The sequence below is a fragment of the Argentina silus genome (assembly GCF_951799395.1).
Source record: "Argentina silus genome assembly, chromosome: X".
NCBI lineage: Eukaryota > Metazoa > Chordata > Actinopteri > Argentiniformes > Argentinidae > Argentina > Argentina silus.
In genome coordinates, this window is record NC_139653.1 from 20,581,386 (window position 1) to 20,593,464 (window position 12,079).

Sequence of the window (12,079 nt, forward strand, 5' to 3'; positions counted from 1 at the left end):
ATGATATTTCAGCTCTCAGGTGACAGCCTTGTCCCCTAGGGATGCTACAAGGTGAATCCGTGTCTGTTGTGTCTTTTGAGTTAGTGTATTTCAGTGGAACTGAAAAAGGGAGGTAAGTGCTGTTTTTCACAAACATGAATTCCTCGTTCATGTTTTCCTCAAATCACCGTTGTTGATACTGCTGTTTACACTTGTCAAATCGCCTGATTTAGATCTGTGCAGTGTGACCCACTTGGTTCCAAACTTGGGTCTGCTGCATCCAACAATACAGTGTATTAGCACACTGAGCGAAAGCCTATACATTCAGTTCTCAGGCCAGGTTTAACCCTATTGTTTATCACAGCAACACATTGACAGGGTCTGCTATGCAGGGTGTGTGTGACATAGTTTAGATTAAGATAATAGATTTAGATTTAGAGAATATTGAATATATTATGTTACACAAGAAAATCCAAATAGGTCTTTGAGTTCATGGTCTGAGATTTGGAAGTAAAGACACAATATTGTCCTACTCTTAGTGACTGTCAAATCATGCTGCTACAGATTTCTTTAATGGTCATGCTTTTGTCTTTCTAAAGAGATTTTCTCTTCTGTTATGGAGTGTTCCACTTGTCATTGATCTTATTCATCTGATGTTGTTTTGGGTAGAGATAAGGCTGAGCTTTAAAACAATTGCCTTTGTGAAAACAATTTTTATATAGAGAGACGTCAGAAGCAAACATTCATTGTACTTCTAAGGGCTTCTTACTGGGAGGAGTAACAGGACACTGTATTACCTCAGTCAATTACATCAGGTCTGTTGACTGAGGAAAGACATAGAGAAAACAAAAGTCATACATTACAGTACAGGAGGTTCGCACTATGCTATCAATTACATTTTTCAATGATTGTGTTGATTAATGAAATCCATCTAACCAGGTGGAAAACAAAAACATAGGCTTAAAGGTCTATCTGAATGACTATGTGCAGAGTAAGCACACTATAAGCATTTAGCAGTAAGAACGACGCTATGAGAAAGCCTAAACATCTTGTGTACAGGGCAAATGGTTTATAATTAGTTAATAAATCTCTTAGAATCAGGAGCCAGTTATTAATGCTTCATCAATTCACTGTTGTTCAATATTTTGAAAACAAGTGTAATAAATACTGCACACTCCACTTCTAAACTCCTTTGCTAATCATGTAACATAAAAGAAATTCAATAAAAGAAGAAATTCACTGGAAAGAAACTTGAAAACAATTTACAATTTGGATGTATTGATTTATTGAACAGTCATGACTGGTTTGAGGCTGAAAAACTTGTCTGTCTCATTGGTAGCTTTTTGACAGCACAATGGTAGCTTTTTGACAGCACATATTTTAACTTTTTTATCCTTTTATCCCCCATTTATAAACCCTTTACAAGGGGGACCTTAATGTAAAGTGTTACCGTGTACGGTTAAGAAGTACCATTTATCCAGAGTAGGAAGTCATCCACCTGGGTTTAGTAGCTCACATCCTGTTTAGTTTCTAGTGTGTGCATCCTGGGAGCTCAGTTTATGCTTGTGGCAGTGTGGCTCAAACGCAGTGGAGTGGGGGCCTGCTGTCAGGACCAATTCCTGTCACAGGTACAGTGTGTCTGCTTCCTCAAATAGTCCTGTTCGGCAATGTCCTTCCAGTCAAAACAACAACAACAACCACAACAAACATATACAGTGCAAACTAGCATTATCCTTATGTTTTGACTTCCTTCATTGAAGGAATGGTATTACTGTAAAAAAAAACATGATATCACTCAAGACAGTCATATCCCACTGGTTCATTTCCGATATGAATGTCTGATTAATGCACAAATGTACTGTATTTACTTTCTAGGTCTCCTGTGGTGTACAGAGAACATGTGCTAGCTGATTGGCCAGCCAGAGCAACATCATAACAGAGCAATATCTCTGGATCCAAGATCATTCTGATGAATGTGCAACATGACATATACATGTCTGAATCTAAGAGTTACATCCCAATAGAACCAATCAGCAACTTTCCAAACTCCTCTAAATAGTTTTTGAGGAACACATTGAACAGGCACCACCTTGGGGCTCTCCACTTCCTCCTACTGTGTAAAATCTGAGTCTTTTCAAAACATAAGCCCTCTATTTGATTTGATTATCCTCCACTGAATGGAGCTCATCTGTGCTGCTTTATACTCTGCATAATTAGGGATCTGAAGTAATGTACAGTTTTGAACAGATCAGGATATCTGGGGAATATGTTATGCAACAAGATTACTTCAATTCTGCCTTATTTTACATACAGATGGATGTAGTTAGATTTACATGCATAGTTATACTAACTTGTGAGAATTACAGTACATAAAGTAGAAGAAACAGACAGAGAGTGTGGATATAGTCACACAGCATGGTGAAGTGATTACTTACTTCAGCTGTGTATCACAGAGGCAGTGGCACTATACTGTAAACTCTGGTGCGGATCTTTGAGTCTTTCATACTTTGTATGAAGCAGATTGTGTTGTCATATTATCTCTACAAAGCTTGCAGTACAATTAGCCAGAAGATGTCATTAATACAGCAGCTATAGCAGCACAGACATGTTAGCCAGAAGATGTCATTAATACAGCAGCTATAGCAGCACAGACATGTTAGCCAGAAGATGTCATTAATACAGCAGCTATAGCAGCACAGACATGTTAGCCAGAAGATGTCATTAATACAGCAGCTATAGCAGCACAGACATGTTAGCCAGAAGATGTCATTAATACAGCAGCTATAGCAGCACAGACATGTTAGCCAGAAGATGTCATTAATACAGCAGCTATAGCAGCACAGACATGTTAGCCAGAAGATGTCATTAATACAGCAGCTATAGCAGCACAGACATGTTAGCCAGAAGATGTCATTAATACAGCAGCTATAGCAGCACAGACATGTTAGCCCGTGGCAGATTGAGGGTTGAGTCCTTCACTGTTATTCCAATGTGGTTCTTTTATTTATTTATTTTATGACAATGTCTGCTTAATAAAGCACTTTGCTCCCTGATACCAACTGTAATACAAAGGTTTTTACATTTTACTTTTTTTTTTACGTTTTACATTTTTACAGACGTTTTATCCAAATCATGAATTACTTATGTTAAGTTCAACTCGATAATAGCTGAATCCCTAAAAGACCAGTAAAAGCTTCAACAATCACAAACAATTACATACAGAGAGTGTACAACTCTGCTCCCCTCAGCAGAGTTGTGCCTCCATCACTCCTTCCAAGCCTGTCATTTCTCATACAGCGATAAATTGCAGAAAATAGGCCTGTTTCAGAAGAGAGACAGCTCTGCTCCCACTGGTATTGTGTGCATAATTAAGTGTGATTTCCAATGTCAAGATCGGAACAGGGAAGAAAGAAGCAAGCTATGTCCTGTTTTCTCTGCGTCGCCTCCTCGATTGTTCATCTGTGTCCTCTTTCCAATTCAAATTTGTCAGAGTCTCTATGATTTTGAAATGCTTATTAATTCCAAGAGAGTTTCCTCCCTAATTATTTTCCCAGTTGACAGCATTCAACAGTTGCTTGCATTTAGCCTCAGATAGAGCTTGTGTAGTGCATTATGAATTGTGATTAGGTGACATTTGGAAGGATGGCCAAAGTAGAGAGAATGTGCACCAGGAGTGATCACATCAGGTGCATTCAATTGATCTGTCTACAACCCTGTATTGTATTTTTAGCAGTTACACAAACACCCATACTGCCTCAGTCAGCAGAACTGACACCCAGTCACTTAGAAATTATGGAGGTGTCAGTTTCCAAATGGTAAACTCTGAGGATGTGGAATTCATGAATAGAACATTAGGACATTTGAATTCATTAGTAATGTTTGTGAGATAGGGTAAAACAGGGCACTGAGGATACTAGGAAGGGCATACATTATGATCTATGTGTGTCGTGTGGTTCAAAGGGTTTGTACATGTACCTTGTCACACAATATACATGAACACTCCAAAAGGCATCAAGCAGGCAGAAACTAACACAGATCCCCACCTTCCAAATCTCCTACTGCAGGAAACCTTACCATTAGAGCAAAAAAAGACTTCTAACACAGCCAGAGCAAAGCTCGGGAGGCATGATAGTAGTTCACCCAGCCTACTTAATAGACAGCATGAATGGGTGTGTGCAGCAGTGCAACTCAGGCTAGCTTAGTGTCAGTGGCAGTCTACCTAACAAAACATTGATGGATATGTGCACCAGTGCAATTGAAATTACACATCAGGCGAAGCTACTGCATTTGACATACAGTGTCTCTCTCAATACAGTAAGTTCAATTAACAAATCAACAGAAGCTGTAATATATTTTGTACAGAGGGGTGCAGAGGATTGGGGATAACAATTGTGTGCCCCATCTTGCACTAGGTAGTGATTCATCCTAGTATTTGCCCCCTGTATAACCATCTGGACTTTTTCCACTGCCATTTCTAGAACAAAGCAGCCATGTGGGAAGCAGTATGGTGCAAACACAGATTCAATTATGGGAAGGAGTGTTAGGCAGGCTGATGTCTTTTGCCAGGCTCTCTGTGTAAGCTGTCTTAAGCTGATGGATGTGCTGTCCATGGGCCTGGCAGGCAGTCTATTTGGAACCTGGCAGGGCTGTGAAAAAGGCCCATTGTTCAGATGAGGCTATACCATTGACCATGCTGACACTGCCAAGAAAGGCAGAGGTGTGAGAACAATAGAGGACCATGTATCCCCTGTAGACCTCACTAGTTGGCCTTTATTGCCTTATTGAGGCCTTTTAGACATCAACACATTCATTTGGCTGTACAGCATGTCTTCACATAAAAGATAGAAGGAAAACACCACAGGATACGTGAATACAGTAAGGCCACCACCACATTGAGTTGAATGGTATGCTGTATTTAGTGAGTCATTACAATGAATAAATATGAAATAAAAAAGAGTGGTATCAAGCCGTACAGTCAAAAGGGCTTGTAAAAACAATGATTAATAGGAGCATAACTGGAGGACAGTCTGGTTTTAGCAAGAGAACAGTCAAGTGGTACCCAGTGGAATGAGCATGTTGTTCAGTGGTGAAATCCTCTCAGTTTGAACAATCCTTCATTACAAGAAGCAACAAAGAAAAAAATAAACAAAGTGCTTTTTTAAGACAAAAGAGAACAAACAGCAGTGACAAAGAACTTCTTTGATATTTTCAATGCTTGTGACACTAACTAAAGGCATGACTGTTTAAACACAATACGGCATATTATCTCTCCCAACATTTTCTCCATGGAACAGTGCATTGAGATGGGTGGGCAGACAAGCGGCCTCACCACCATTCCCAGTTCCTTAATTAAAGACACAGGACGCACAAATGATAAAGGTTTCAAGTTAGTTTACACCTCAGTGGAACCATACAGATGTAATATCATAGACTAAAACATAACAGATTTAAGTCTAATCGTAATGAAAAGCATTTGTATTGTCCATTTGGTCCTCCTCTTTACGGAGCAATGGTCTTTTGGTGAGATTCATCAACGGTATTGCCCTGAAATGTGCTTTCACTGCGTTTTGTTTCATACTGTATAAGACATTGTGAAGAAAACATTATTTCGTAGCAGTGAGAACAAATAAACATTTATATTTTTGCTTAGCTGCCTAAGGCACATTTGTTTAATTTAACCAAAGCTAATATTTTGAATTTACATGATTTCCATTAAAGTGTCTTGAAACTGTATGAAAAATCTTCATGCATTTTCTACCCATTAAATCTGGACATAGAAAATTGTGTATCAGTTGAGACAACATATCACTAAGGCTTCAGATTCTTATGATTCTCAATGTTTAATTTTACAGCAACACCCCAGAGGCTGACGGTACAGGGGATCTACAGTACATGGATATGGGGTCAGTCCTGCTGCAGAGCTGAGGTCAACCTCTCAGACTGAGCGTGGCTGGGGGTCAGTCATGAGAGAGAGCCTGTCTGTGAGTGAGTACCCATAAAACACACTAGACCCACAGGTCAAATCTCCCAGCTGTCACTGAAGTACTGGTCTTCCTCTTCCACCTCCTCCCCCTTTTCCTCATCCTCCTCTTCCTCAATCTCCTCCTCCATGAGGTTATCATCTTCCTCTTCTTCTTCCTGTTCCTGTTTCTCTCCTTCCTCCTCCTCCTCCTCCTCCTCCTCTTCTTCCTTGAGCTGCATCAGCATGGTTTGCAGAGTGGCCTTTACCTCCCGGACCTCCTTCTCAAGGGATTGTGCAGAAGGAGTTTAGGAATATCACGTTCAAAATATTTCCATGATTGTGCTACCCACAAACACACACAATCACACAGAAAGATACTGTGAATCAGACATACCCACACATACACTTAAAAATCATCAATCTCCCTCCACTTGGCCACCAAACTCTGATTACTGGTTGAGATCATTAAGTCATACTCAATTTAACCTCATTCAATTCACAATTCATGAACTAATTTCATCTCTGAAGCTGGACTGCAGTGAAAGGACACAACCAAACAGACTGGCCAGCTAAATAATTCATAGGCCTCCAATGAAAGGGATAGAGACTCTCATCAATGGGGGACTGTTTAACCTGCTTAGAGACCCAAATTAATCGTGTGAGTGTCCAGCTTAAGTGGCAAATCAAAGGGATGCCTTTCATGGCAGATGGGGCCTGATGGCTCGTTTTGCTCTCCAAATGGACACAGATTGTCCTCATTCATAATTAACCAGCCATTAAAGAGCGTTTCATGAATAATGCAGAGGGATCAGAGAGACTTCCAAAGGCTGCATCGGCCAAATGTAGTGATGTTCAGTTGCAGGTTCAGGACTTCCACCAAAATCTACCATATCTGTCTACAGTATCTATCTGTTTGTCTGTCTCTCTTTTTTCTGTCTGTCTCTGGACCCCCATTTACCCATCCAGTACATTATCAGAGAGCTTGGTTTTGATTAAAACCTTTGAGAGTGTATTAGCCGTCTTGTCTCCATGGCAACCACTGCATTCCAGACAACAACCTTTTAGTCACACAAAGTGTTTTTTCTAAGCATCTGCACACTCTGCAAAAACCATGACCGTGTCGTGTATGTCCACATATTACAGACACACATCCACTTCAAGACCACAAACGAGTCAGACTGACAGTGCAAATAAGAGCAGGCTGACGTAACGTCTGTTCAACTTAACTCTTTTTATTTACATGATTCTCAGTTCAAACCTCTGCCATGCTTTCAAAAGTTGTGCACCTGTTAAACTCTGCCCACTGACTCTTTAGAAACAAAGCAGATTCTTTCTGCCCTTAGAACCAAATTGACTAGCGGAGTGGGATGAGCTGTGTCTGCTACACAGGCTCCTTTGGGCATATATAATATCATAGAGCCACCAGAAGGGCCAGTTCTGCTCTCTGACAGTCTCTTGGCACAGCAGGGGGCAGGAATCACTAATCAGATGTTAAAGCAATGTTGGGCCTCTAAACAGACAGGGGGTATAAAACACCATATACAGTAGAAAGAATCTGAGGATTAGTCTAAAACCAAATAATCTTCTTTATCATTTGGGACAGATTGTGAAAATTGTCTTGTCAGTCCATGTGCAGGAAATAAGTCCTGACAGAGAAAGAGAGTACTCTGTCTACCATATTTCTCTAGCCCCATGTTTGAATATTATCTTTTTCGCTTCCTAAACTGTAAAGGGTATAGAGTTAGAGAAAAACAGAATAATCTTTTTTCAATCAGCCAACTAATTGACATGAAAATGATGTACAGTACTGTGACCTGTAATCAGTTTCAACAGTTTCATTTGAATCATTATACTGGACACCCTAATTTCCCCCAGATTCACGTAGAGCAGGCGAAGGAAGGAGGGAGGGAGGGAGGGAGGGAGGGAGTGTGGACATTAAGATGTGACAGGAGCGGAGTCATTGCAGTGACATTCCACTATCTGCCACAGCGCTGGCCCTGTCTCTCTGCCTTAATCTCAGCTCATGGTGACTGGCAGCCCACATGCAAAGCTCGCTAATAACTTTGCATGGGCTTTTTACCCACTTTCATTTTTCAGTCCACCCAAAAAATATATATTGAGTTGTGTCGGAAAAATGTCTGAACATCTGTCAGTTTTATCTTTAATTCCTTCCCTAAATGTTTAATGTCACATTAGACAAGCTGAGGCTCCTGGGTCTTTTCTAAAGGTAAAAAAGCAGGCATGTAACATTCCTACTCAAAACATTTTGAGTGTACTTATATGTGAGAGTAAGAATACAAACCCACACCCACCCAATCGATACCCACCCACCCACCCATACCCACCCACACCCACCCACACCCACACCCACACACACACACACACGCACATGCACACTGCAGTGAAAGGATATGGGTGCGGGCCTGGTCTCGGTTCAGTATGGCAATCTGCAGGTCGTCCTCCAAGGTCATTAGTCTGTCACTAATCAGCTCACACTGCTCTAAGAGGTCTACAGCTTCGCTGGACCCATCCTGAGAGGAGAGGAGATGTGAGGAGAGAAGGGAGTTGAAGGACAAAAGAGAAGAGAGGAAGGAGGATAACATTCAGTATTAACACCATCAGTTAACTTTACAGGGGCAATGATAGCATTGGATGAAGATGCCCTTTAATGCATGAAACCTTCCATTATGTAGGTCTACCAACAACCGTCATGAACTGTTAAAGATCGTGTTTGCATGTGACGATATGGGATGAAACTGTAGGTAGATGGCGGGTGGTTTGGAAAGGGTGGTTTGGAGGTAGACTGGGTAGGTAGGTGGAGAGTGTAGAGGGCAGAGAGGGTGGAGGGGGCAGAAGGGGAGGTTAAAGGGTGGAGAGGGCAACGGGGCATAGTTACAGAGTAGACAGGGCAGTAGGGGATGGTTACAGAGTAGACAGGGCAGTAGGGGATGGTTACAGAGTAGACAGGGCAGTAGTATGATTAAAGGGTAGGCAGGACAGTAAGGGATGGTTAGAGTGTAGGCAAGCAGTAGGGGATGGTTAGAGTGTAGGTAGTAGGGATGGGCATGATTAATCGATGATCGATTAATTGATCATTAGAATTTCGTCGATGACATTATTTTTTTAGTCGATGAAACTAGGCTTCGCGTCGTGCCAAACAACTCCCCTTACCTGTTGTAAAATCAGCGAAACCCGCGGCCTCTTGGGGCTTATTGCTTAATTTTACCACACGGGGGCAATATTTGAAAAAAACGCCACAGGCCTACTCAGTTACCTGCGAGTTTCCGTGTATTTCAAAAGTAATCATGAAGAGGTCACGGCGAAGTGTGGTGTGGGACCATTTTTTTTTTTTTTTAAATGACTTAGTTAACTGCAAACACTGCGAAGCTGTGTATAAGTATAACTCGGCCACGACTCAAATGATGTACCACTTGAACAACGCGCATCCGACCCTGGTTAGTGGCGGTGCATCCTCCTCTCAGTCTCAACCTAGCATCAACTCGGTGTTAGCACGGAGGAGCTGCGATGCACAACGAGCAGAGAAAATTACCCAAGGGATCTGCAAGTTCATTGAGATGGATATGCTGCCCTTAAGTATTGTTGAGGGAGAAGGTTTTCGAAAACTGATAAATTTATTGGAACCAGCATATCACATTCCATCACGACGTACTATTACCAGACTGATAGAAACTCACTACGAAGAACGGAAGCAAGAGCTGTTAAAAGAATTAACCTCATGCGCAGTGAAGAAGACGGGGCCAGACTCATCGAATTCAAAGCAAAAGTGCGGTCTTCCCTCATCAAGCGAATGAAGGTAAGCTAAACTTTTTTATTTTAGTTTAAATGATTTCCATAATAAATAGCCAATTGGAGTAGGCCAAATTACATGCATAGCCTACTTGCCTCTTATCTGCGTTGTGTTGCCTATTTAGATTTAGATTTTTTTTCTTATTGATTCCCCCATCATATATTTACAGGTTCAGTCTGATGAGTTTGTGTCATCCGCCCCCATGATCTCATCAATGCTGGACCCTCGTCACAGGCACCTGGGCTTTCTTACCTCAACACAGAAAATGTCGGTCTCCTCAGAGCGGGTGTTTTCGGCGGCTGGACTGACGGTCACCAGGCTGCGGTCGCGTCTGACCCCAGAGCATGTTAACATGCTCATCTTTCTCAACAAAAATCAGTAGACTGGTGCTGAAGTTGTATGTGAGTTACTGGTTATTTTTTATGAAGCTTTGTTAATAAGCCTAATTCATTGTTGGGTAGGCTAATCTCCCTCTTTCTCGACTTGGTGCCTTTTTTGATAGTTTTGAGTTACATTTGGCAAAACCTGTTCGACCTAAGTATTATATATTTTTGGTTAAGTTATTGTTTAACATGATTGTTTTTTTTTTTTAATATTATTATTATTTTGGGGAAAAAACGAGGGTCAGTTGTGTTTATAAGCACCGGCTTAGCTGCAGGCTCCGCTGCTAGAGCACAGCAGCGCGCATCTTCAATTGAACGGATCCGGTTTAACTGCCACAAGAGTTGTTCATCTTGTAATAAAGATCTCAATGAGGAAAACACGCTGTGTTTTTGTATTTTCATTGCATTTTGAATATAGCCTATAAATAGTGAATTTTAATATAAAAATATTAATGATGAATCGAAAATCGATCGTTAATTCTCCCGACGATCGACTAAGACAATTTAGTCGAATGCCCATCCCTAGTAGGTAGGATAGTAAGGAATGGTTACAGTGTAGGCAAGCAGTAGGGGATGGTTAGAGGGTAGGCAGGACAGTAAGGAATGGTTAGAGTGTAGGCAAGCAGTAGGGGATGGTTAGAGGGTAGATAGGGCAGTAGGGGATGGTTAGAGGGTAGATAGGGCAGTGGGGGATGCAAAATTAGAGCAAGCCAAGCCCTGTTGCGGACGTCATGCCCCAGTTCCATCATCCATACAGTGATTCATCGCTTTTCCCACCCTGTCAGACGGCACAGAGGCAGCCAAGCCTGGCTCAAGGCTGCAGGTAGAAAATATCCCCTACCTGCGGCTCAGAACAGTCTGAATCAGGCCTGAATAGTCACATCTAATGTCTATTCTGGTACCTACACTAGAATGTAACACCTTTTCATAGGCTAATGAAACACCTCAAACAAACTTACAACAACGAGGAACCTGAGTGAACCCTAGTGCTGTGGGTCTCTATTAGTAGAATTATTATGTCAGTATTAGCCAAAAATAGAATAGGACAGGTCAAAGACCTGTTCATTAACTACTTTTTCATTAACTAAATGTCACTGTAGTGTATATGTATTAAACCATGCATGTAACAATAAATTATTGTTGATCAAATGTACACCCAAACCTACAGCTCAGTTGTACCCACAGGTTCTAGGAATAGGAGCATTGAAGGCACAGAATCTATGGAATTGATGATGTCTCCCCCCTCCTCTCTGCCACCACCATCACTTACATACCAGCATGACAGGAGGAAGAGGAATGGGAAAGACATTCAGGTGGGATTAGACACAGGAGGACAGAACAGGAGCAAGAAAAGAAACACACACAAATGGATCTCTTATGTGGCAGCACGGCAGGCAGGCAGCAGCAGCTACAGTAACTGGAAGTCATTATGGAGAGGAGAGAGGGGTGAGAAAGGAGATCCAGCATGTCCTTCCACACACACTACAACAATCCACACTCCATCCACAATAATGACAATAATAACAACTGGGAAAACAACACAACACAATATCATAGCACAGTAACAATCATCTACCAACGCCTGACTGGATAGTGCATTATACTTGTATCCAGGACACACAAGTTGCACTACTTATTTATTCTATCAGGCTCTAACATCACACAAAGCTACTTGGCCCCAGGTGTTTGGCAAACAAAACCATATGGGATGCTACTGTATGTCTGCATCAGGGGGAGTTCTCTGTCTGAGTAATCAGGATTACAGATGTACTCTCTGCCATAAAGAGACATTCCGCATGCAGGCTTTGGGCGCTGCAGTCTATGACTGCACCAAGGGCATGTCATGTAGATGGGCCTAACTATTGATCAGATAGTATAAGAGTATCAAGTGTTAGAGGTCATATTCAAACTGAGGTCATGTCGGATATGCCTCAGGGTTCCAACAAG

General features: G+C 41.6%; 1 protein-coding gene across 1 annotated transcript in view; it reads right to left on the reverse strand.

Moving 5' to 3' along the window:
* Positions 1 to 4,850: 4,850 nt before the first annotated feature.
* The window catches only part of disc1 (DISC1 scaffold protein), a gene marked incomplete at its 5' end in the record, with an annotated part of 37,568 nt that continues 30,339 nt past the window's right edge, over positions 4,851 to 12,079 (reverse strand). The window contains 2 exons of the mRNA XM_083694626.1: positions 4,851 to 6,232; positions 8,354 to 8,472. Coding sequence (XP_083550752.1) covers positions 5,998 to 6,232; positions 8,354 to 8,472 — 354 coding nt within the window. The 3' untranslated portion in view covers positions 4,851 to 5,997. The remainder of the gene's footprint in view (positions 6,233 to 8,353; positions 8,473 to 12,079) is intronic.